Source organism: Pinus tabuliformis, chromosome J, assembly GCF_031772625.1.
Source record: "Pinus tabuliformis cultivar Carrire ecotype Pingquan chromosome J, CPIR1, whole genome shotgun sequence".
NCBI lineage: Eukaryota > Viridiplantae > Streptophyta > Pinopsida > Pinales > Pinaceae > Pinus > Pinus tabuliformis.
Window position 1 is genome coordinate 619317157 of NC_142295.1, and position 27637 is coordinate 619344793.

At 38.4% G+C, this 27637-nt stretch overlaps 2 protein-coding genes across 2 annotated transcripts in view; both read right to left on the reverse strand.

Annotated features, from left to right (window-relative positions):
• The window catches only part of LOC149228469 (putative methyltransferase PMT3), a 122216-nt gene that overhangs the window by 13472 nt on the left and 81107 nt on the right, over positions 1 to 27637 (reverse strand). The gene's annotated exons all lie outside the window — the stretch shown is intronic.
• Positions 18252 to 21399, reverse strand: LOC149228470 (uncharacterized). Its single transcript, XM_089375687.1, has 2 exons — positions 19171 to 21399; positions 18252 to 19060 (listed from the first exon to the last, which is right to left on the reverse strand). Exons 1-2 carry the CDS (start codon positions 21092 to 21094, stop codon positions 18465 to 18467), a joined length of 2520 nt encoding a protein of 839 aa, XP_089231813.1. The 5' UTR covers positions 21095 to 21399; the 3' UTR covers positions 18252 to 18464.

Genomic DNA, 27637 nt, shown 5'->3' on the forward strand with positions numbered 1-27637 from the left:
TGGGACCTCATTTAAAGCCTTAGGGTTATAGGAAGGACACTACTAAGGAGGAGGCCCAGATTGAAGTAGTATGTCCATGATATTCCATACTTGGCACTTTCCATCTTTCCCATTATTCCATCTCCATTCTTCAGGCTAGTGGTCATTGGTCATGGGGATTGGCACCTTCTCATCCTCATCCTTAAGTCTAGGCCAGGAGGTTGATGTAGCTAAAAGAAAGGTAAAAGCAAAAGAAAACTTCAATGAAAGAATAAGATAAAATGCAAAAGATGGTTGGGGCAAAAATTAGTGCATGGGAAAAAGCCTAGCATGAACTCTAACCCCCTTATTAGCCATCACCTAGTTCCTAGAGCACATGATGCTCCCATCCATTAAAAGGAACGTATGTATTGTTCCAACCCTGATGAACGATAAATTGCTTCATCATAAACGGTAATAAATGCTATATCTCTAAAAGCAAGCTTGAGCTCCTGTACTATGCACCCAAATCAAAGAATTATCATAAAGAAGTAAAAGGTTCACCAAAGGGGTGGAAAAAGCAAGCTGAGAAAAGGGGTAACTCATGCCTCCATGATTTCTCCCTCCTTACATCTATACACTCAGGATGTTGGACCACCATTCACTGGTCACTTGGCTATGGCACCTTACCCTGAAAACATGCCCACTCCATTACCACCATCTTCACATGCACCTATCAATTGATGGTTGTCACTTCCCCTTGGGGGCTGGAAACACCTGATAGGGTTATCCATCTAACCATCCCTAACATAAGGAGGGAACACATACATGACTTGGTATAGTTAGATATTTGAAGGTGATCTTTGTGTGAAGTGTTATTGTGCCCCTAACATTAAGTATGGTCCACTATGATGCATCCATGGTTTTTGTTACCTAATGATTGTTGATTTACACTTGATCTTGAGATGGTTTTTCTAGGTGGTTCTCATCACAGTAGCAGATGGCTTCTTGAGGTAATCGCCTCACCTTCTCAACAGAGCAACAAAGCTCGTAACATCCACTATAAAGAGAGAAATTGACCTTGATGATGCAACGTTACCTATCCAGAGCACAACATTGGGCTATTTGATTAACCCACGTGATGCTTGACACCTCGAGCCACCCCTAGATGCTAAAAGGCTAAGCCCATGAAGCTTGGTGTTGGAGATATTGATGATGTGCCCAATGGACCCAAGATGTCCCCAGGTTAGCCTTGACACTATTTGATGGGAATCACTTGTTCTAGAGCCTAAATGATGATGGTCATCCTTGAGATGACAAGGGAGGGCTTGTACATCACCTTGGAGCCCCAACGCTTGAGTTATACAATGCCACATCACCCCACTTACTCTTTTGAGGGTGACATAGGACATCATAGACATGACGTGTTGGCATGAAGTGACTTTGGAGGCTTGCACATGATCCTTAAGATGCATCTTGGAGTATGGAGCACTCATTAGCCCTTTGAACACCTTTTGGTGGCTTAGAGAACCCATTTGGAAGACGACATCATGCTTTAGGAAAATTTCCTCCCACACTTGTGGTATTTTATGGCACTTTTGTTATGTTTTTGAGCTATGAGGTTGGATTGTAACCTCTTTCTTGAGGAATGTAACTAGTGTTGGTCTTCATAATTGTACTTAAGTCATAATGAAATGTATTTATCAAAAGAAAGAAAAAGAAATTTTATTATTACTTATTAAAGCATGGGTTTCATGCTTGGGTCAATTGTTTTGAGGTCAGAGACTCCATTGAAGACTTCTAGGGTTTATGTCAAGTGCCTTTGTCCATGTCATATTATAAAGAACCCTTCTTGGGATTTATTTCTCAAAGAAGAAATTTATTTCATTGTAAAATAGGTCAATTAGGCCTCCTCCACCAAGTCGGCCTCAAACTGGACAAGTTAGCCTAAATTTCGGCAGCAGAATCACTATATAAAGGCAGCAACTCGACCTCATTTGGCACTCATACACAACAAGTTCAATCTACAACTTCTGGGGCTAGAAAAAGTGTGAATTTCAAGGAAGAAGAGGAAGAAGATAGCAAAGGAGAAGGCGATCTCTCACAAGCATAAGAAGTCGAAATTCTCTCTCATTTCTCCACATGTGTGAAATTGTGAAGCTACTGGAGGGGTCGAAATTCTAAAGTTGTTGGGGAGGCCAAAATTCTGAGGCTGTTGGTGAAGCTAGGTCGAAATTTCTAGGTTGAAGTTGTTGGACAAGAAGAGACTATTGAAGGTTGTTGTATCTCATTGAAAGGTTGGCTTGGTGGAGGAGGAAGGTTTGTTTGTTAAGGTCTTGGTTGTCTCACTGTCATATGAATCTACTGAAAGAAGAGTTCTTGACAGGATTTTCCCCTATATAGGGGTTTTAGCCCTAGTTGTCCGCGTACATCTATGTCCCTGATATTCATGTTTTGCTTTTGATAATTACTTGATGAAACAAAGATAAAAGAAGAACATAAGAATATTACAAGTAATTATCAACATAAGAAAATCTTTCTGCCTTTCCGATTTTCCAACATGGTATCAGAGCTAAGGTGAAGAAGAAAAAGGCAGCCTGAAGATCTATTGAAGGAAGATCATTAAAGGGATCATATAAAGAGACAAACCTACTATCTACAAGAACCATGACAAAATCAATGAAGGGAGAAAACAAACTAGAAAGAGCCTCTAACTACAAGGCCTGGAAAAAGAGGATAGACCTCATTCTCGAAAAGAACAAAGTTTTAGATCTTGTTCAAGCAAAAGTCAAGAAGCCCACTGATGAATCAAGTAATGCAGAGAAAGTAAAGTTTAGAGAACTTAAAAGCGTGGCTATGAATCTAATAGTGGATGGGGTTAAGGATAACTTAATTTCATGCATATCAAACATAAATTGAGCTCAAGAAATGTATGAAGCCCTCTCCAAGTTATTCACAATCAAAAACATTGGTGAAATAGCAAGCCCCAAGAATGAACTAAGAACTGTTAAGATGACAAATGATGATACTGTTTCATCATATTTTATAAGGATATCTAGAATCAAAGATGAACTCCAAGCAATAGATGAAGTTGTCCCAGAAAAGGAGCTCGTAATTACTGTTCTTCTAGGACTACCTAAATCTTGGAATGTCTTTGCATCAGGACTCAAAAGTTGGAAGGGTATGCCAACATTTGAACAAATGTGGAATGCATGTAGTCAAGAAGAAAACAGAATATCGTTAGTAAACAACAAGGAGGATGAAGAAGAAAACACCTCAAATGCCTATTTCACTCATCAAAAGAAGGGAACCTTCAAGAAGTACAAAGGACCAAAGGAGAAAATGGACCTATCCAAAGTCGAATGCTACAATTGTGTTTATTTTTAATGTACCTTGGACAACTGGTTTCCCATGGGTTAGTCTCTACCTAGGGAAAAGTGTCCAAAATAATTATTTTCCCAAGTGTGACTTTATAAAGTGAAAGTGACTTTATAAGTGGTAAAGTCAATGTTAAATTATAAAGTGAAAAGTGACTTTAGACATAAAGTACAATGTGGGTACTTTATTTAATGGGTGAGTTAAAATATAGAAAGTGAGAATTAAATGCACATTTATTCTCATCTCTTGATCTAAATGAATCTGAGCCATTAGATCTTAGGGTTGCCCAAAAGTCATTTAGGGAAACAAAAGGGGGAAAAGAAAAGAGAGATGCATTCATTCTTCTTGCGCAGATTGGAGAAAGGAGGCTGAGAGCTGGAGAAAAGTTCTAAAGGAGAAATTTGTTGCAGCAAGTTGGAGTGATTTCTGGGAAATGTTGGGCACGGAAATCAAGGCATAGAAGATAGCAAAAGGTACAGTACGAACAACATTTAATGTTGTGCGCTGCACACCGTTCGAGAGAAGTTTTTGAAAAAAAAATTGAAAAATCTTTACAGTTCGTACAGTGGTACGGAAATCCATATAGTCTGTACAGTACATATTTTCAGCTTCAAGTGGGCATGGAAATCGAGGCAAAGTGGACACAGTTTCAAGGAATTTTGGGCTGAAGAGATAAGTTGTATTTTGTTGTTTTGTTTTGTCTGCAAATGTATTTTTCCTAAACTTGAAAGATAAATAAAGTTGAAGAGCTCTCTAACAAGTTTTCCCCTGAGAAGATTGAAGGGGTTTTATCTGGGTCTAAGTTGACCAAAAAATCTGCGTATTTTTATGTGTGTTGTTGGTTTGTTTACATCCATATTTATTTTTAGCATGTGTGGACAGTCCCATCTATTTTAATCTGAAAATTTCATTTCCAAAATTCTATATGTTGAATGTATGTTTATGGGAAAGGGCATTTAACTGAATGGAAGTGATAAGGTGAAATTAAAACCGGCTTGGGATTGCAGGAAACTTTTTAGTCATCAAATTTCAACAAATTGCCACAAGATGGGTCATTACAAGAGTCATTGTCCTGAGAATTCAAGAAATAAGAAGAGAGAAAGGGAACATGCAATGTTGTTGATGAAGCTCCATTAAAAAAGAACAAGATGGAAGAATCCGAAGTCAAAAACTTATTTGTTAGGGACTCTTAGGGACTCTATCCCTTACATATCCTTCTATTCTAAGTTTTGCATTGTTTTCCTTTATGTTTTGATTTCTAGAACTTGTAGGTCTAACATGTCTTGTTAGAACCTTTTCGAATTATTTTGATAAGTTGTAGGTTTCCCTCAAGATTGTATTAAGAGGGAGCCTCCACCAATTTACCAAAAGATAAGTATTTTGTTCTTTGTTTCACCTTTTCATGTTTGGTTCCCTCCCTTATCAAGATGTGTTTGTATTATATGCTAATAACCCTTCGTTTTATATTTTCCTTGCTTAGGAAAGCTTATTGAATGATTAAGGGTTATAGAGGAGACCTCACAAGATAAAGCATGGTAGAAGTTTTGTTGCAAAGGAAGCTCTTCAAGAATTGATGTCCTACAAGGTTTGTTAAGGAACAACTTGAGGTATGTCTTAACCTATAAGTTATGTTACAAATTTCTCTTCATATAAAGGTACGAGCATTCTTCTTTTAATTTTTGTTCTACATTACTAACATTGTTATGTCTAGGGTTTCAAGTCGTAAGAGATTCTTGTTTGGGTGATTAATCATTAGATTGAATCTACCCTCATTATATTTTGATCATTCATATGGAACCCTAAAAGGTTCTCTATAAAACCCTGACCTAAGGGTGTGTCTATAGTTATGAAACCCTAATCTACTTAGGATTGTTGATGAAATCTAGACTTCCTATTCTTTTGATGTTTTGGTATTGTAAAATCCCTAGTCCTTTAGGGTTTGCTATCTAAAGTTATGTATTGAATCCCTAGATCTTTAAGGTTTGATAAATTAGGGTTTATGAGCAAAACTCTTAAAATATCTATAGTAAGCTCCTAGGAATGAAACCTAGGTGTATATTTGTTTCTCTGATCAAAACCATAGCCTGATCAAAATTGTTGTATGTCTAACTTTAATGTATTGATATTTGTGCCTTGGGTTCACCTATTAGATATCGTTGTGATATGCTTGTACATGATTATGAAATCCTAGATATGTATAAATGCTAACTTAATTGTCGATGCTCATAGTTTGTAAATTCTAGGGTTTGTAACAAAGCCCTAGCAGAAGTTTGATATTCAAGGATTTGACGATATTGTTTCTGATATGATTTAGGGTTTGCAAAAAACCCTAGTAGAGTCTAACATATAAATTTTAAAAAATTGTTGAACGCTTGGATGCATTATAGAACTGTTGTTTGATTTGTGTCTCTAAGATGGAATCTAGAGTTTGTAATGGATCATAATAGAATCTAGCATATATCTCTGAAAATAATATTGAGGTCGTAGATAGAATGAGATTGATTAAATTACTTTATGTTGTAGTCTAAGGTTTGTAACAAAAACCCTAGCAAGAAGTTGAAGTATAGAAATATGTGTCTCTTGTTGATTATAAACCTAACTAAGTTTAGGTATTTGATGTATAAAGTCTAATGCTTCCATGATTCTGATATAGTTAACTTCATGCTTCTATATATGTATTTGGTTGTACTTGCTATTAAAAGTTGTGTAGGTACACATGATGTCTGGATGAGCATGATCAAGATGAAAGGTTGAAGCTTCTATGATGCTATAGAAAAAGAAAGGAGTTGATCTCCCTAAGTTAAGAGGGAGCCTGGATAGAAGAAAGGGTACATCTCCCCAATTGAGAGGGAGGGCACATTATTAAAGAAAAAGACTTGAGAAGAACTAAGAATGTATTTGGTGTTGCTGAAGAAATGAAAAGAAGAAAGCTTTTGACAAAATTGTATATGGATAACTTGATGATACAAACAGCGTCCAAATGAATGAGGACCCTAATGGTTTGTGTTTACTTGTATGTTTGAAATTTTATTACTGATTGGGGTTGTGATTGTACAAGTAAATCTCTCCATAAAGAAGGATGAACACTTGAGAAGCATGTTTAGAAAAATGGATATATCTAGTTTGATAAGGAGAGTTGAAGCATCTAATGGCGGATGCTTGGGAGGATATTTGGTCGGCCTGTGTGTTGATGTCTAAATCCCGAAGATGGAGGGTGGTGTTGGTCATGGAGCTCTGACCATGGATACGCACCTAGATCCTTGGGTTGATGGTTAGTTAGTAAGTATGATGGTACCTAGACTGGCTGAAAGCTTTAGTCCATCTTAGTCCCACCCGGATAGATTACCCTAGTCAGGAATCTAGTCTATGGCACTGAGTGTGCCAAAACTCTTCATAGTTCATTTTGGAGATCTTCCATGTACCTCTATAGATATAGGTAATTATGAATTCCTCCCTAGTTAAGAGGGAGTGTTGAAGAATGTAACTAGTATCGGTCTTCACAATTGTACTTGAGTCATAATAAAATGTATTAATCAAAAGAAAGAAAAAGAAATTTTATTATTAAAATAAATTGACTTATTAAAGCATGGGTTTCATGCTTTGGTCAATTGTTCTTAGGTCAAAGTCTCCATTTAAGACTTCTAGGGTTCCTGTCAAGTGTCCTTGTCCATGTCATATTGTAAAGAACCCTTCTCAGGATTTATTTGTCAAAGAAGAAATTTATTTTATTGTTAAATAGGTCAATTAGGCCTCCTCCACCAAGTCGACCTCAAACTGGACAAGTCGGCCTAAATCTCGTTAGCATAATCACTATATAAAGGCAGTGACTCGACCTCATTTGGCTCTCACAAAAATCAAGTTTGATCTGCAACTTCTGGGGCTAGAAAAAGTGTGAATTTCAAGGAAGAAGAGGAAGAAGGATATCAAAGGAGAAGGAGGTCTCTCACAAGCATAAGAAGTCAAAATTCTCTCTCTTTTTCCCACATGTGTGAAACTGTGAAGCTACTGTATGGGCCGAAATTCTACAATTGCTGGGGAGGCCGAAATTCTGAAGTTGTTGGTGAAGTTGGATCAAAATTTCTAGGTTGATGCTAGGTTGAAGCTACAAGACAAGAAGAGACTATTGAAGGTTGTTGTATCTCATTAAAAGTTTGATTTGGTGGAGGAGGAAGGTCTGTTGGTTAAGGTCTTGGTTGTCTCACTGCCATATGCATCTACTGAAGGAAGATTTCTTGACTGTATTTTCCCCTATATAGATGTTTTAGCCCTAGTTGTCCACCTACACCTGTGCCCTTGATCTTCATGTTTTGCTTTTGATAATTGCTTGATGAAACAAAGATAAAAGAAGAACATAAGAAAGTTAATAAGAACATAAGAATATCACAAGTAGTTATCAACAAGAGAAAATCTTTCTGCCTTTCCGATTTTCCAACAGAAAAGAAGTGTTTTTGGTGGAGGATTGTTATAATTTTATTTTCTATGATTCATATTTTGCATGCTTTAATGTCTAAAGTAGGGTTTCACTTGTTCCATGACTAAATGTTCTATCATTGCTGAAATTTTGCTTCATAATTGCATGTAAAATTGTCCTCTTCAAGGCCTCTAAGAAAACTCTATATGTGCATACCTTATACTTAATTTCTCCCAGAACAAGAACAATAACTAGGGTTTTAGAAGTGGATGCCCTAGAGCATCCCCCCTTACTCCTTCACTATCCTTCCTTGGAAAATTGTGCCATAAAGCCTCCATTAACCCTTGTAGGATAAGGCGTTGGTCCAAGAGTGCGTTGATCACCTTAAAACCAAATAAAAACCCTTTTTCCTCTCTCCTAGATGGCTAGGGAAGATGCTACAGTTTTAGAGCTATTTTGTGCATAAGTTTGTTGCTTTATTGCATGTGGGTGGGGCTTATAATTTAGGGTGTCTTTATAAATCATATACAAGCAAAATCTAGCATAGTGGGCAGCCTTACCTTACATACCCTAGCAGAGTTGACATCGCCCTTCTATCTTGTTGTTTATGCATATCTAGGAGCCTTAAAACAGTCTGCCCTAGTTAAGCCTTAAGTCTCTATTTGAAGTCCTTGCTCCATTCTTGTTGAAGGTCATTTTGAGGGATTTTCTTAGGTTGCTATATGACATCGTATACCCTATTATTGAAGATCATCCAATCCCTCACTTATAGTAGCCCATTTAGTGGTCTAACTTCCGAGTGCTTGAACCACAACATTGAATACCTTGGTCATCTTTGGCCCTGCCAAGCTCTTTATCCATCTTTGGACCCTCAAAAACTTATCACCTTCAACCCTAGTTATAGAATACCTTTATAGGTGATTTAGGGAAGCCTCCTTGTGATTTAAATCCCCCACTAAAGAGCATGAGGAAGGTTGTTGAGGTGACAGTGGCAACCCTTTCTCATTGTTGTTCCATAAGATTTGGCCCCTCGCCTGGTGAGGCTTCACAACAGTCCTACTAGATTTTGTGGGCACAGTCCCAAGGAGCTATAGAGTGTGTTCTTGAATTTTGAGAGTGCACTCCTAAGGGCACTCCTTGGATGCTCCCACTTGGAGCACAATTTCTATGCCAGGGGGAACAACCCTGAGAGGGTGCTCCCAGCAACTTTAGGTCAGATTGTACTTACAATTGAATCTTATGAAGAATGAGAACTGTGATAAGGGCTTCTCAGAACAATGGAAAGCATTCATCAAAGGATTAGTCTCACGAGAGAAACTTCCAAATTGGAATAGGTTATGGAATGATTTCATCCAGGAGGAACTTTGGGACGAAGAGCTTCTGCAGAAGACTTATGCAGAGAATGTTGCCCCCACTAGTAAGCTGAAGAAGGTCAAGGGGAAGTTCAACAAGAGAATCAAGAAGGAGTTCAACAAAGTGAAACGCTTTACATGCAAAGAGTATGGTCATTATGTGAGCAAGTGTCCACACAAGAATCAAAAAGGAGGGAAAGAGAAGCCTGAGATGGCAATGGCTACTCCAACTATAGTCAACGAGGATGAGTTTGCCAAGAGATTCGATGAGGAGTTTTCTCTTGTCTCTCACTTCTCCGAGAGCACCATTCATGAGGATGCTTGTTTCATAGATAGGAGAGCGTTGAAGCATATGATAGGATCATGAAAAGTGTTTGAGAGCCTGACTGAATGGGACTCTGGGTTACCTGTGAAAATTGGTGATAAGAGTCAACATGTAATCAGAGGAACAGGGAATGTACCATTTAGGATGAAGTTAGGTGGATTGTTGTGAGTCCAGGATTTATTTTGGGTACCGGAGCTTAGGTGCAACATGCTTTCAGTCTCAGCAATTAGGACAAAGGAGTTTGATGTTATTTTACGAAGTGGAAAAGCAATCCTTAAGCCCAGTGGACCGAACTCTAGCTCAAGATTGGTTCTTGGAGTCAGAGAGAATGGTATTTACAGGCTAAAGGGAAAGCCTATAGACCAAGGAAAGAAGAAGGTTTATGAGACTCAGAGGTGTTGGAGAATCTAGTAGGGCAGCTAATTAAACAATTCTCCTTATCCTTAATAATTGCTTGTGAACTTTAGTTATCTTCTTGTTCTTTATTAGATTCTTTCATAAAACAATTATCAAGAGCATAAACAATAAAGACAAATGACACAAGAAGTAGGCTCCAAGCCAGGGCAAAACCCTTCCAAGGGGAAAACCCAAAAGAATCTCTTCTCTTCTTATAGAATCAAATCAAATGAGAAAACCAAGACCCAAACACTTTGACCAAGACCTCCTCCAAGCACCAAGTCAGCCCTCCTTCAAAGCCCTTCCAAGAAGTCAAAGTCAACTCTAGTCAACAAGAGTCAAACCTTATCCAAACTTTCTCCAAACTCAGATTTTAGCCACTAATTTTAGAACTTCGGACCTGTAGTGACTTCAAAAACTTCGGCCTGCAATTCTTGGCCCCCTACAGCAGAACAAAAACCCTAATCCTCGCAAGTGTGAGCAGAATAGTTAATATTTCAAATTCTTTACTTTGCTAGGATTTTTCTTCGTATCTTCTAGTCTCCTCACTCTTGCTTTCCTTCTTGTTCTATTGTGGATTGAACTTGTGTAGATGTGTGTCTTCAAAAGAGTCAAATCTCCTTCTATATATATGCTTTTCATGAGGTCGAATAGCCCTCTCTAGGCCGACTTCTCACTAGTAGGGTCAACTTGTGCTTAAAGGCTTATTTTGACATTTTAGACTCAAAATAAATTCTTATGACAATTAGGTTAAGCATGTTCTTCATGCTTCTAGGGTTTGTCATGTCATAAGAATAATTGTCATGAGTTAAGAAAGTCAATGTCATGTATATAAGACCCATTTGGGGAAGTTATAAGAATAATTGTCATGAGTTAAGAAAGTCAATGTCATGTATATAAGACCCATTTGGGGAAGTTATATGTAAGAAAGTCAATGTCATGTATATAAGACCCATTTGGGGAAGTTATATGTATAACTTCCCCAAATGGGTCTTATATACATGACATTGACTTTCTTAACTCATGACAATTATTCTTATGACATGACAAACCCTAGAAGCATGAAGAACATGCTTAACCTGAGTATAACTTCCCCAAATGGGTCTTATATACATGACATTGACTTTCTTAACTCATGACAATTATTCTTATGACATGACAAACCCTAGAAACATGAAGAACATGCTTAACCTAATTGACCAATCAAAAGAAGCATGAAACCCATGCTTGAAAATAATAGTTTTTCTTTCTTCTTTTGTTTCTTACATAAGATATACATAATGACATGAGTACAATGACAATTACAAAGACCGAAACCAGTTACATTTTCCAACAAGAGGGAGTCAAGTTCCAAAGGGAGTTCACAGATTCCAAAGGAGAGTTAGCAACTCCAAAGGAGTGGATCAAAGGAGACTTCCATATCTAAGAGGAACCATGGAATGGCTTAAAAGCCTATCAGGAAAAGAAGAGTCAAGAGGCTTCTAGTAGCAGGGACACTTCCCAGAAGGGTTTTGTTCTTACAACAGGTTATGCTTTCGTGATGAGAGATGAAACATATGATGAATGTTGGAGAGCAATCGTGGAAGAGAATTTTGCTCCATCATGGAAAGAAGAGACTTCCAAGGAATGGAAGTACCTCCATCGCTAAGAGAGATTGTTGCGATTCAGTAGCATCGGGAGGTACTCCCACAAGCCCCTAGTGCTAGGCTTGTCAGAGAGAAACACCCATAAAAGATAATTTGTGGGTTTTACGCCCAATGTCAAGGTTTTGGACCCAAAAAGTGGGCTTGGAACTGATCCGAATGGAAAATGGCACCAACCCATGGTATTCATCCACCCATGGAATTTACCGATGGTATTGTAAGTGGCATCCACCCATGGTATTGTGACATGCACCCATGGTATTCATTCACCCATGAAATTTACCCGTGGTATTGTAACTGAAAAAGACTACAAGTAACAAGTCACATTTTGTAAAATCACAGATTGTTCACCACAATGTAGCTTTTATAGTTATTTTCTGTTTTAATAAAAAAAATCTTTATGGTTTTGTTTATTGGGCATTCTCCTCATTTTCTTCTGGGATTTCAATTTTTCAGATCTTGGGGGTCTATCCCCCAAAATCCATTTCAATCTTTTAGATCTTGGGGGCCTCCACCCAAGATCTGGATCAGTGGTATTAGAGCAGGTTAAGATTCCATGGGAATGAGGGTTTGATGCATATTTCAGTTTCAAATTTTGCAGCAATATTCAACAAACTTCAAACATGTGCTACCTTCTCCACAAAGCATTTTCTTGGGGCCAAGCAGGAAGAGTTTTTCTTTTTTCATTTTTTTGCAGGAATGTTTTTGGGCGGCGAGTTTGCAGATCAAATCTGAAACTTTTGGTGCAAAATTTACAAAAACAAATAACAGATCTGGATTCCTTGCGAAAAAATACCCAAATTCAAAAAAAAAAATCGGTTGAATCGAAGTCTAGATAAGGGAGATATCATTGATTTAAAATCAACTATGTTGCAAAAATGTTTCTGACGACAATTCGTGGACGACGGCTCTCATATCTTCTTTTGCGGTGCAGAATTTCAGAACAGTGATTGTAGATCTGAGCTCCTCTCAAAAAATTGCTCAATTTCAAAAAAAAATGGGTCAAATCAGAGTTCGGATGTGGGAGATATCGCTGATTTAAAATCAGTTATTTTTTCAAAACTTTTGTGACGACGTAAAAGTTGCAGCACAAATCTGAGATTCTAGAGTGTCCAAATAAGGATTTCCAACACATGGGAAGATGCAAAATGGTCCTTATGTTTCCAAAAATAGGTTATAATAAATATTCTGAGTTATATTGATCGAGTTATGTCCATTTTAATTCTGGAGCAGCATTCGGAGCGGGTTCCCTTTGGAGACGTGCCCTCCCACCCCGCTTTAGTAGGCGTCTGCTTCACATTCATCAGTTTCAGCATAGCAGCATTCGTCTTGGGTTCTTTGGAGACATGCCCTCCCACCCCAAGCTATGTAAGCACCTGCTACTTCATCAACAACCAACATCACGGTTATGGGTCAACCGCACAAAATCCTTGTCATTGAAGTCCATTTTCTAGGTCGCACATTGTTAGTATCACAGTTGGTCACAAGCATTACAGGGTATCTCTATCCTCGGATCTTCGTTTTTCATGGTTATGGGTCATCCACAAACCCACACTTCATTGAAGTCCATTTGCTAGGCCGCACACTGTCAGTATCACAGTTGGTCACAAGCATTACAGGGTATCTCTATCCTCGGATCTTCGTTCATCATGGTTATGGGTTAACCACATAAAACCCTTCTCTTCAGTGGCTCTTCATATTCAATAAAGGCTTCGCAAGAGGGAACTTCATGCAATGGAGACCATTGCTTCGTAAGAAGGGAGGAATGATCCGAACGGAAAATGGCATCAACCCATGGTATTGTAAGTGGCATCCACCCATGGTATTCATTCACCCATGGTATTTGCCCATGGTATTGCGACATCCACCCATGGTATTCATTCACCCATGGAATTTACCCGTGGTATTGTAACCAAAAAAGACTAAGTAACAATTCGCATTTTGTAAAAGGACAGATTGTCCACCACAATGTAGCTTTTACAATTATTCTTCGTTTTAATAAAAAAAATCTTTGTGGTTTTGTTTATTGGGCATTCTCCTCTTTTTCTTCTAGCATTTCAATTTTTCAGATCTTGGGGATCTCTCCCCCAAAATCCATTTCAATTTTTCAGATCTTGGAGGTCTCTCCCCCAATCTTGGGGGCCTCCACCCAAGATCTAGATCAGGAACCCAAAGAAGGACCTTTATTATTCTAATTTAATGTTGAGGTTGAGTTGGAGGTTGTAATATCCCTTATCAGGAATATTCCTCAAACACAAGCAAACTCCAACCAGAGATGGACTAGGAGGGCATTTACCAGATATGTCGCCTCTGAAAATAGGACGAGATCCGGAGGCTACCTGGCCCTTTCCAGACTCTGTCTAAGAGTATAGGAGAAAACACACAAGTAGTATAATAGCCGAGAAGCTCAAGAGATAAAAATAACAATGGTGCAACATATAACAATATAACCATAAGCAGATACTCAAGAAATGCAGAGAGAAATGCCAAGCCATTTTATTATATTGAGTAATAGAATGAGTATAGGAGGTGATCAGAAAGATGGCACCTCGACTTGCACAAGGCAAGTGAAGAAATACACTCAGAATAGCAAAGGAATGGCCCCTCTTTAGACTGCGTCCAAGCTGCTGGAGAACTGTCGTGCTGCTGCTAGAAATCAAATGAGGATTTGGGGCTACTCACCTCCTCAGAAAAGACTGAAATTCTGGATCGGACTCTACTCAAGAAACCCATAAAAACCCAAAAAGCTTTTCTGAAATGGCCGACCCCCGAAAATCACCCCCCTTGGGGTTCTGCGCTGCCACTGAATGAAACCCTCCATAAATCTGCCTGAAACCCCTGCCAAAACTCTCCAATATGCAAGGGCTAATCCCCTGCTCTATCTCTCAGCACAAATCCCACTGCAAACCCTCAACCCAGAACTCCTGCCAGAAAAAACTGCGTCACCCCTCTCAGTACTGTGCAGTCCTCCAAAACGTTGATGAAACTGCTGTTGAAATGCTGATGAAACTACTGCTGAAATGCCAATGGAAATACCTTGCCCGAGCAGGCACTCGAAGTCCCCCGGGGCTAAGGGTGAGATCTCCAAACAAAGACACTCAATGCACTAAACAGTGTTGCAGACTAGCAAAACAGCCAGCGTGCTCTAAGTCGAAATGACTATCATAAATGCTCATAACTGAATGATCAAAATGAGGGGGCTCCTCTCTCCTTTATAGCATTTGCCTCTCTCAATCCCTAGGCTCACCTCCTCCAACGTAATTCCTCTCTTGCCACGTGTTTCTTCCCTTCTGCGCAGTCCCTCCAAGTGTCTGTGTGGGCCCCATCTCTGCATCCCCTTTTGGTCCCCTTAGCTCCCCTTTAAGTCACAACGTTGTGCTACTAGGAAGTGACTTTTATTCTAAAAGTGAGTTATGTCCCCCTTCCTCACCTTTTTATTTATAAATAACTATAGAAGGCAAAAATTGAGCAAATCGAATATTCCAATTAGCCATGGCTAATTAGGAATATTACAGAGGTTCCTAGAAGGACCTAAAGGGCTTCCTAAGTAACCTAAGGACAACTATATATTGCAAGCAAATGGAGAGGCTTAGCACAAGTGTGAACAACTCCTCATGTGTGGAAAAGGCAGAGAGCCACAACTAGCATTAAAGGAGGCCGAGTAAGGGAACAAAGGTCTGTTGAAGGTGGATTGGGTTGGCAGAGGTCTAGACAAGAGAGTCGAGGTTTGTTGGAGCATTGATTAGGGGTGCTCGTAGGCAGCCACAACCCTTAAAGAAGGGTCACAAGTCGCAGATAGGTTGCAGGGCCTGAGATTGCAGAATAGGTTAGACCAAATGATGCAGGAGCATGAGGCTTAAAGACAAAAGGCTTCATTTTATTCCAAAAATCCAAAAAAAAGTTTACAAGCAAAGGAGTGGGATCCTTTAGCTGTCAATTTACAAAGTTTTCTAGATAGGAATTGAGTTAGAATATAAGTATTTGAAGGATTTTGTAATTAATCCAAGTAGTTCAGACTTAGTTGAGATTCTCGAGAAGAATATCAAGCAGTTTAGGTATTTATCTAGGATTAGATGGATTCGATCCATTGATTGAGGATCGGATTGTTAGATGTAAAGTATTTATGTAAGTTTTGAACTATTGTAAGAGGATTTAGCTGGACTTGGTTATGGAGAATTAGACTATAAAAGAATTGAAATATCTTTGTATCTCTGTGTATTTTATGCATGAAAGGTTAAATCCCGGAGGGTTAAATTCCTTCGAAATATCTCTGTGTATTGTTGAATTCTAGTTTGGCCTGTAAATTTAGAGTTTTGTATGATCTGGTGTTCTCGTGTTTAAATTCCTCATTCACTGTGTATTAAGTTAAGTCAAATGTGTTTCGACCCCTGGAACTTTAATTAGCTAAACTCTGAATTCATTAGTGAAGAGATAAACCTGGCAGAAGTGCTAAAATCATAGCGGAAGGAGGAAAAAGTCTGATAAACTTGTGAGGAAAACCAAAGAAGCCTAGAACCGTCTGATCGACAGAACCGTTAGATCTACAGTAGTCGCGTGCAAATCAGCGTCGAGGTTTAACCCAAAACCGGATGCGATATTTTATCAAACTGGGTTAATAGTGCAGTTGATTTGGGTCATCCGATTAGAGGAGCGAGATCCAACAGATATCGCGTGGAAAAGTGAACAGTGGTTAATAAAAATTTTGGACCCGATGAGCAATTCAACTGTGGCTTAATTCTGTTGAAGTCCAGATGATCGTAACCGTCCGTTGTGGAGGCCGCGATCCAACGGTGGTCGCGTGGTAAAAGTATACGTGGGTTAATCCAGATTTCGGACCCGAGAAATTATAAGCTGGAGCTTTGTTTTCTTTCAGTTCCATGAGAGAGTTAGAGGACTGTGGAAAAGGCGGACTCGAGAAGTTTTTCAACGGGGTGTTCACTCCTTTCGGTTCCGGGTAAGTGAAGTTCTGCTATTTTCCGGGTAAATTTAGCAATTTGGCTATTTTAGTATAATATCTAAGTTTGGAGGCGGATGACTGAAACTCCAAGGGAAATAGAAGAACTTCCACCTACGCTTGAGGAGATCGTTTCAAGAATTGAACAATTATCACTTACACCTGCAACCAGACCACCACCAAAGGTTGGTTAGACATACAAGAGCGCGTCGAGGGCTGGATAAGCTAGTCGAAGTTGTTGAAGAATGTAACTAATGTCGGTGTTCATAATTGTACTTGAGTCATGATGTAATATATTTGTCAAAAGAAATTTTTTATTTGACTTATTAAAGCATGGGTTTCATGCTTGGGTCAACGGTCGATAGGTCATGGCACCCATTGTGTGCTCTAGGATTTTTAGTTAAGTTAAATCAAAGTCATTACTGTAAGAGACCCTTCTTGGGCTCCATTAGGTCAAAAAAGAAAAAATTATTTTTGTCTATCCTCCACCAAGTCAACTCCCTCTCAAGTCGGCCTCAAACTCATCATGACAACCATCTTCAATAGTGTACAAGTCGGCCTCTTCATCAAGTGACAAGTTGGCTTATTATTGGATGCTCTAACTACTATATAAAGGAATGAATTCGACTTTCTTAAGGGACAAAAAGTATCACACATCTCTGAAATTCGACCTAGAAAAGAAGAATGTGAAATTTGAAGAAGGAGAGTCTAGGCCAGCGAAATATGTCATGGAAACCGAATTTATGATGCTACTCATATACTAAAGAAGGGAACCGAAATCAAGAAAGGCAAGTTACAGGAATTACAGAGAAGAAGAAGACAAATAATTATATGCACTGAGGGTTGACTTGGTGGAAGGAGTAAGTCCATGTCTTTGGTCTAAGGTCAGGTATGTCTCATTTTGAATTGAATCGACAGTAGGAAGAATTTGTGACAACTTGGTGGAAGGAGTAAGTCCATGTCTTTGGTCTAAGGTCAGGTATGTCTCATTTTGAATTGAATCGACAGTAGGAAGAATTTGTTACTATGTTCCCCTTATTGGGGTTTTTCCCTGGCTATGCACCTATATCCTGTGTTCTCTTGAGTTCTTGTGTTTGGCAATTATTTTGATGATAATAATAACAATAAACAAGTAGAAGAAATAATTAATCACAAATAATTATCAAGAAATGGAGAAATCAATCTAGATAAGGAGCCCTACTAATGTTGCCCTAGATTTCTCAACATGGTATCAGAGCTTGGTTTGATGACATAAGGGAAGCTAGAAGTTCAAATTAGTAGTAAAAGACCTCATAACATCAAAAGAACTCTTAGATCCCTTGGACCGAGCTCCTAGAATTATAAAAATCATAATTTTAGGCATATCATCTAGCCCTTATCTCAATGTCATATCTCTCAAGCTTGTTCAAGAAATTTGAATATGCTAGAGGCTCTATTCTCTAGGTCCGAAGATCTAGTCTTCAAGCTAAAGGGAGGTCATATCCACCAAATTGAGATCAAAGTCCTGAAAACATTCTTTAAGGTCTATCAAGAAATATTTGTCATCTCCAATCTGAATTCCTTCTCAGTATATAATTTTGGTAAACGTCAGGCTCACTTATATGAAAGCAAAAAGTAGGTCTCTTAGACTTAAAATCTAGAAGGATAAATTGTCATCTAGACCAGTGTTTTTAAAACCGGAACCGGTGACCGAACCGGTCCACCTAGCTAACCGGTTTACCGACCGGAACCGGTCTAACCGGGACTGGTTTGGTCTAAACGAACCGGTTTTTAAAAAATACATTAAATAATTAATTTTTAATGAAAAAAACTATTTTTAAGATGTAAAACCATGATTCCAAGCCAATAGAGACAAAATATGCAAAGTTTGCTCATTTATATACCATGCAAAGGTGAATATATCAAAATGGCACCGAGTGCAATACATATCATCGACAAAATAGCAAAATACATAAGAAATGAGGCTCTAAATGGCCTATAGAGTCCAAAAACCATGCTGCAAGCTATGAGGCCATTGGCCTACTACAAGTCTACAGTGTACACATGATCAATCATCAAGATCATCACCACTACTAGACACATGATCATCATCAGGAGCTACATAGACATCATCTGGTTCAGAGTCTGAGGATGCCTCTGCCTCATCTGCAACATCAGTATCAATGCCACCAATGACAATAGAAGTGGACCTAGTGGAAGCACGAGTTTGTCGACCTGCACGACTAGTGCCTTCCATTGGTTCCTTGCCTTTCCTTGATGCCGCTACTGATCCTGGTTCTGATGCCGCCACATAATCTGCCTCATCCTCCGCTAAAGCCATGTCGATATCAAAATCAGCCTCAAACACAGGATCTTCAGTCTCCTCCACCCATTCTGATGTTGGATCAATATCGTCCAACACAATGGGATCTAGATCAGGTGATTTGCTCATCATTTGGTTCCTCCTCAGTCGAAGGTTGTATTGCACAAAAACAAGATCATTTAACCGTTTTTGTTCCAAACGGTTTCTCTTCTTCGTGTGTATGCGCTCAAAAACAGACCAATTGCGCTCACAACCTGAAGCACTGCAAGTTTGACTGAGGACTCTAATTGCAAACCTTTGCAATTGAGGACACTGGCCACCAAATGACTCCCACCAATGTGCTGCAAAGAAAAAGACAATAATTAGTAACTTAGTTTATAATTTGAATTGTAAAGAACGTAAACAATTTTAACTTGAAATGAAAAACAAAATGGAAATTGGAATTGCTTACCTGGTTGGTCCACATCTCTTGCCATCTTTGCCAAGTTTTTGCCAAAAGTACCACTTGCTTGATTGAAAATAGTAAGCTGTCTATGTATATCCAACTGGTCTACATGGTTAGGGACCATGCGCTCCAAGCAATCAATCAATCCAGCTCTGACCTCCCCATCATGCTGATCTCCTAGCCGATTTTTATAGTGATACCTTGGGTTCAAAAAATACCCGGCTGCATGTATAGGACGATGGAGTTGATTGTTCCATCTGTTATCAATGATCTCCCATATACGGCCATATTTAGCTAACCTGTCATTGTAAGCTGCCCGTATCTGCTCCTTTGCCTGATCCATAGCTTCATAAATGTAGCCCATGGCCAATCTTTCCCCATCCACCAACCTTAGCACCTTAACAAGGGGCTCGGTAATTTTCACAAGCTCTACAGACCTTTTCCAAAAATAAGTGTCTAACACTTTCTTTTTGGTGTCTTTTCCATCTGGTCTACGAGCCCACCGAGATTCAGACCATTCATCAGAGGAAAACATTTTCTGCAAGTTTCTATGTTGACCATTGAGACATTGCAACGTGAGGAAGTGAGTTGCAAATCTCGTAATTGCAGGCCTAACAAGCTCTTTGCCTCCAGTGTGTTTCCTCATTAGGCTCAATACCCATGAGTGGTTGTAAATGTATTTTGTAATGCACTTGGCATGCTCTACAGTGTTTTTTACCCACTCCACCTTGCCTATATCCTCAAGCATGAGGTCTATGCAATGTGCAGCACATGGAGTCCAAAATATGGTCTTATATTTGGCCTCAAGCATCTTTCCAGCAAGAACATAGTTTGAGGCATTATCAGTGATGACCTGCACAACATGTTGCTCCCCAACTTCCTGAATAATGTTATCCAAAAGCTCAAATAGAAGGCTTGCATCCTTTACCCTATCAGATGCATCAACTGATTTCAAAAACATGGTTCCTTGAGGGCAAGAAACAAGGAAATTAATGATAGTGCGGTTCTTTCCATCGGTCCATCCATCTGACATAATGGAACAACCTGTTTTGACCCATGACTCTCTAAACTCAGTCAAATACTCATCAATGGAAGATATCTCTTTTTGCAAAAGAGCTCCCCTCAAGTCATGCATACTAGGGCCTTTGAAGCCCTTTCCTGCAGCTATAACAGAGTCCCACATAGCTTGGTAATAAGGTGAGCGAGCAGCATTAAATGGGATATCTGAATCATACCACCATCTAGCAATGTATTGGTGAGAAGTTTCTTTGCATTGTTTTTTCCAATGCTGATCCAAAGTGGGTTGAGAACTTGGCTGGGAGGAAGTGGGATTAGATTTAGAAGAAGCAATGGTGGCAGAAGATGAGAAATAACTTTGGATGTTTTGTCTCTTTGGTCCTCTTGATGGTTGGCCAACTCCAACAGAAGGATGAACATAGTGAAAGGGGTCATTGGTGGAAGGGATAGAAGTGGAGTCTTGAATCTCAGAATCATCATACCCACTCTCTTTCATGGCTTCTAATAATTCCCTCTTCCTTGCAATTTCATCTTGGATGGCCTTCTCCCTAGCCTTATCCTCATAAAATTTTTCAAGCTTGGCAATGTATTCTGCCCTAATAGGACCTAACAGTGCATTTGGTGCATCACATGGCTTTACTTGGCCTCTTACCCCAGCCAAGTGTTGTTTCAACCTAAGAATACCCCCACCTCCAATAGATTTATGGCATAATTTGCATATCATTTTTCCCTCAACTACATCACAATGAGCCCATGCACTGTCCTTTCCTTTTGGAGCCATGTTTGCTTGAAATAATAACAATTTGCAAATAAATCTGCCATTTAAAAAAAAAATTGCAGCTAAGGAACATGGAAAACCAATGATAAATGTAGGAAAAAAAATGCACATGCAAGCTAAAAAATTTGATAGCATAGAGCTAGAGAGTTCATAGGCTTAGCATAGATGATAGATCATTGAAATGAGAAGTTTATAGCACAAAAAAATTAATTCATGGACAGCAGACCCAAATGAGGAATTATCAAGTGCAAATCCTTACCTGGAAATGCAAAGTAGCTCCCTTAGCCTCCTCTTGATGATGGCAACTCCACTGACAGCTACACACTATCTCCAAAATAGCTCCAACTCCAACTCCAAGATGACTACTTCAGCAAAAACTCCACACTCTCCAAGCTCACAAACAAACTCACAAACACTCACAAACACTCCAAATCAGTTGTGTGAGACAAATGAGGGTGAGTGGGGTGTCTTATAGCAATTGTGAGGGTCTTTTTGGAGGGAAAATCCCTTTCCCTCACCCCCAAAAACCCTAAACCGCCCTCAGCTGCAAAAAAACCGTCCGCTTTTTACCTTTACCGGCGGCCTGTCCCTAAACCGGCCGGTTTAGGACGGAACCGGCCGGTTAGCAAAAAACCGGCCAGTTAGGACCTAAACCGGCCGGTTTTGACCGGTTAGGTCTAAAATCTGGGCAAGTTAGGGCGCTGACCGGGTTTTTTCACCGGTTCTGACCGGTGAGCCTCCTAACCGGCCGGTTAGGCCGGTAACCGGTCAGACCGGAACGGTTTTGAAAACTATGATCTAGACCGAACTCCTAATGAGAAGAGATTCCAAATTTAAAGCACATTAAATAGCCTTAAACACTGTAATAATTCTACAGTCCTATACATGAAAGAGCGAGGGTCTTTGGAGAAGAATTAAATCTTTGTTTTGAAGAAGTGAATTGCTAATCATATAGCCTAGTCAAGGCCAAGTCTATCACTACAGAAAGCGAAGACCTGAGTGTAAACTTAATGGTTTGAATCTATCTCCCTAAAAATCTGAAATTACACCGTAAGTCAAATAAATCCAAAGCTTGACATTCGTTGACTCCAAATTCTTATCCTAAGGTTCTAAGCATGGGTCATCAATCATTAGGCAAATGCAAATCGGAATTTAAGGTCTTATAGGAATTTGTTGTCACATTCTCATTTATCAAAAGAAGTCAAGATTTGTGCTTAGAATAGGCTCAAGACCGAGTTACAATCATATTCAAATACTCTACAGTAGTACAAAAATCAAGTTATATATATATGTTATTCGAGTTTAAATGATGAAAAAGTTGACTTATGAAAATAAGAAAAGCAATGACAATGTCCACCTTCCGAAAGCATAATCATCAAGCAAATTGAAGGAAGCATCACTCAGGTAAGTAATGGTACTAATGTTTGAAAGCATCTTACATATGTTTCCCAGTTAGCAAGAAAAAGGAGGCCAAGCAAATTAAAACGTTGATTCTCCAAGAAACAAAGGTATGCAATTTTGATATGCATAGCATAATAGTTGCTTCCAAAGGTTGCAAGCTCTCATAGTATAATAATTACTAATCCTAGATAATATGAGATTCCTTATTCAAGTAGTAAAATCTTGAATGAAAATTGGATCATAAGTATAGTACTTGTATACTTTTGTTAAGCTTTTGCAGGTACATAAAGGAATAAAGACCTTATGTTAGAAAAAGTCCCTCCCACAAAAGATAAATATTCAACTTTAATTTCTCTTGTTACTTAAATGTTTTCCTTGAAAGAAAAATCTGCATAGAACTTACAAAGAAGAAAAGAAGCTTTGAATGAAGAAATCCTTCAAGGAATAACTATAGCTCACAAGAGAAAATAAGAGTGACCTCAAGGAAAAGACTTGAAGCCCCATTGCAAAGAAAGCCCCTTCAGAAATTTAATGTCCCATAAGGTTTGTAAATCACAAGGTATGTATAAGGTTTAATGGCCAAATTTCTTCATTAAAAGGTACGATCTTTTGAAATTTGTCTTGTATTACTAACTTTCTTATGTTTAGGTCTTTGAATCACAAAGATTCTTGTTAGGGTGATTAATCATTAGATTGAATCTACCCTCATTAAAATCATCATTTTTGTAGAACCCTAAAAGGTTCTCTATAAAACCCTAACCTAAGGGTGTGTCGATATTGATTATGATACCCTAGTCTTCTTAGGGTTATTGATGAAATCTAGAAAATATTATTCTTTTGATGTTTAAGGTTTTGATACTATTATAGAAACCCTAGTCCTTTAGGTTTTGATGTGTTGTGAAATCCTATACCTTTAGGGTTTTGGTAAATTAGGGTTCATGAGTAAAACCCTTATAATATCTAGAGTAAGCTCCTAGGAATGAAACCTTAGGTGTATGTTTGTTCGTCTAATCAAAACCCTAGCCTAATCAAGATTGTTATATGTCTGACTTTAAATGTATTGATATTTGTGTCTTGGGTTTACCTGATGGATATTGATATGCTTGTGCATGTTTATGAAATCCTAGATATGTATATGTGCTAACCTAATTGTTGATGCTCATAGTATGTAAATTCTAGGGTTTGTAACTAAGCCCTAGTAGAAATTTGATATTCTAGGATATAGTGATATTGTTTCCATTATGATGATAAAATCTAGGGTTTACAACAAACTCTAGTAGAAGTTGATCATATTGTGCTTGGTTTTATTTGTTGACATCTAAGGCTTAGTGTTTAAAAGATGGAATCTAGGGTTTGCATTAAATCCTAGTAGAAATCTAACATATGAATTCTAAAGTTGTTGGATGCATTGTAGATCTATAATTGTTTGAATTACTTCTAGGGTTTGCAATATATCATAGTAGAATCTGTCATTATTCTGAAAGTAACATTGAGGCCCTAGATATAATGAAATTGATATCTTGATTGAATTATTGATGTGATCTAACCAAACCCGAGCAAGAAGTTGAAGTTTAAAAGTATGTGTCTCTTGTTGATTATGAAGCTAACTAAGTTTAGGTATTTGATATCTAAAGTCTAATGCTTCCATGATTCTGATATAGTTAAATTCATGCTTCTATATATGTATTTGGTTGTACTTGCTATTTGAGTTGTGCAGGTACATAATCTTCAAGATGTTGAAGATATTCACAAGTAAAAGTTGATTTGATTGATAAGCATGATGAAGGAATTTATATGAATCAAGATGACTCTAATAAGAAGGATTGAAGCCATGAAAGATTCTCTGATGTCATAGAAAATAGTTGCTCTCCTTAAGTTAGAGGGAGCCTAGATAAAGGAAAGAGTATCTCTCCCAAGTTGAGAGGGAGGGCATATTATAGTCATGATGGATACCTTGAAGAAGAAATTGGAGAATGCATATTGAAGTGTTGCTAAAAGAAGAAAAGCAAGATTAGGTTGTAGAATATGTTGGTGCAAGTAAAGTAGGAAAGGAAGTTGTATGGTTGAGGAAACTTCTCTCAGATTTGTTTGGTAAGCCTCTAAGTCCTACTATGATAAATTGAGATAATCAAGGCAGCATCAAGATGTCTGAAGACCCCGAAGGTTTGTGTTTACTTATGTATTTGAAATTTCGTTACTGATTGGAGCTGTGATTGTTCAGGTAAACCTCTCGAAATTTTGGAAGCATGTTTGATGTTACCGATTTGTTTGATCGAGAGAGATTTGATGTGTTGAGGCATTGTGTGTAATACAAAATCGCTGGGAGGACATTTGGCCAGCCTATGTGCTGATGTCTAGTTCCCGAAGTAGGGAGGGTAGCATTGGTCATAGATCTTTGACCTTGCATTACACACCTAGTTCCCTGGGTTGATGGTTAGAAAGTAAGCATGATGGTACCTAGAGTCGTTGAAAGCTTTAGTCCATCTTAGTCCCACCCGGATAGATTTCCCTAGTCAAGAATCTAGTCCATGGCATCGTGTGTGCCTAAACTCTTCATGGTTCATATGTTTTGAGATCTTCCATGTACTTGTATATATATATGTGTAATTACGAATACCTCCCTAGTTAAGAGTGTTGAAGAATGTAACCAATGTCAGTCTTCATGATTGTACTTGAGTCATGATGTAATATATTTGTCAAAAGAAAAATTGTATTTGGCTTATTAAAGCATGGATTTCATGTTTGGGTCAATGGTCGATAGGTCATGGCACCCATTGCGTGCTCTAGGAGTTTTAGTTAAGTTAAATCAAAGTCATTATTGTAAGAGACCCTTCTTGGGCTCCTTTAGGTCAAGAAAGAAAAATGTATTTTTGTCTATCCTCCACGAAGTCAACTCCCTCTCAAATTGACCTCAAACTCATCATGATAGCCATATTCAACAGTGTACAAGTCAACCTCTTCATCAAGTGACAAGTCAGCTTATTGGATGCTCTAACTACTATATAAAGGAATGAATTTGAATTTCTTAAGGGACAGAAGTATCACACATCTCTAAAATTTGACCTAGAAAAGAAGAATGTGAAATCTAAAGAAGGAGAGTTTGGGCTAGCGAAATATGTCATGGAAACCAAATTTGTGATGCTACTCATATACTAAAGAAGAGAACCGAAATCAAGAAAGGCAAGTTGCAAGAATTACAAAGAAGAAGAAGACAAATAATTATATGCACTGAGGGCTGACTTGGTGGAAGGAGTAAGTCCATATCTTTCGTCTAAAGTCGGGTATGTCTCATTTTGAATTGAATCTACAATAGGAAGAATTTGTGTCTGGGTTTTCCCCTTATAGGGGTTTTGCCCTGGTTGTGCGCCTATATCTTGTGTTCTCTTGTGTTCTTGTGTTTGGCAATTATTTTGATGATAATAATAGCAATAAATAAGTAGAAGAAATAATTAATCACAAATAATTGTCAAGAAATGGAGAAATCAATCTAGATAAGAAGCCCTAATAATGATGCCCTAGATTTCTCAACAGAAATTTGGACAAGTTGCTATAGCAGTGCTAGGAAGTTGATAAGAGGACTCACAACACAATGACAAAGGACTGTGAGGTGCCAAGGAGGCCTACCAAAGGATTGGGAGGAATGACAGCAAGGACAACAAGTGGAACAGGAGTTAGAGAAGGCTACAACAGCAAGGAAGTTTGTTGTAGGGTATCTAAGGGGGCTAGTTGCAAGGGACAACAACAGTTGTGGATAAATGTGGGCTACAGGAACAAGTCAATGTGAGTAAATTGCTTTGTTGGTTGTGTTTTTGTAGGCAAAGGACAGTCACCTTATTATATGTTGGGCAGGTGAGAGCCTAAAGGAATAGGTCTCAGCCCTAAGGTTTTTGGTCAAAGGATTGACCTTGTGATAAAGGCATTGTATAGGGATTGTAAAGGGCCATGATCCCTGGTACAAAAGCCTTGTGTGAATTCTTATTAATGGACTTGTAAGAATCTAGTTTGGGCATTAATTATTGTGTATTATCATTGATCTAATTTTTGGTGTATTATTTCCATTGTGCAAAATTGTTTGAAGTTAGGCACTACTTGTGTGTTTATGTTTCTAGTTAAGACATAGACCAGACCTAGGGTGCGTGGATTTCTAACAATCTCAATCCTTCACATGTGTGCTCCACCTGCAAAAATTGTGCTCACTCGAACTTCCAACTACACTCTTTTCCTTTCCCCTCAATCTTGAGTCTCTCACTCCTCTCAAGAAATTCGCTCTCTCAATGATTCAATGAGTCTTCCACCTCTCCCTTCGTCTTCTTTTATAATTTCTCATTGAGCTAGATATCAAACCCTAGATCGCCTAGGTGATGGATGGCTAGGATTAGATCCTAAGCCTTGCTTGAGATCAATGGTAGTGATTAGATCTAACTCTCTAAATAAAACTAATTTACTTTTCATTAGAAAACCATAGCCCAATAGCCAACATTAATTAATAAATGTGTTTTTCCTAAATTAGACTTCGTAAAGAGATCATAAAAGTCGTTTACTCAACATGAACAAGTAGATAAAGAGGCTTTTGAACATCTTCTACACGCTTGACACCTAGGCTATGCTCGAGTTAACATCATAAACAATGGAGGAAAAACTAGCATGGGACCCCTCTTTTTGTTTTTGATTTCTCAACCTTCATGAACTTTATTGTACATTGTCTTCCTTTACTTTGAAGTCTTTAGTTATGAAGTTGGTTGTTTTCCCTTTGATCTCGTTAGACCCCTTAAAACTTTGCTTTGAACTTTTCATTAGCTTCTCAACAGCTTAGTTTGCCCCTCTTTTCCCAAAACTTTCTTTTCACATCACACAGAAACTTGCTTTCCCTACACCATATGGCACCCATTTTGTCTTTCCTCACAACACAATGCATATTGCACCTCAACAATTCTTTTGGTCATGATGCATCACATCACTCAAAACTTTCCTTTGCCATGACATATCTCATAGCACCAAAGTTTCATTCCTTGCAACATCATGCAAATCAAAGATATTTTTTCTCCCCATGTATCACAAGGCAAAAAAATTTGCTTGTGATATATCGCATGGACCAAAAATTTCCACTTGCACAACATATCGCTTAGCAAGCCGCAAGCCTTTTTCAATGGGGCATATCGTGTTGTTTCAAAGTTTCCTTTCATGCAACACATCACACTTTCTTAACATTTTCTTCACTATGACAAATATTTTATCACATCACACCAAAGTTTCTTTTAAGTGCAATGAATAAAGGAT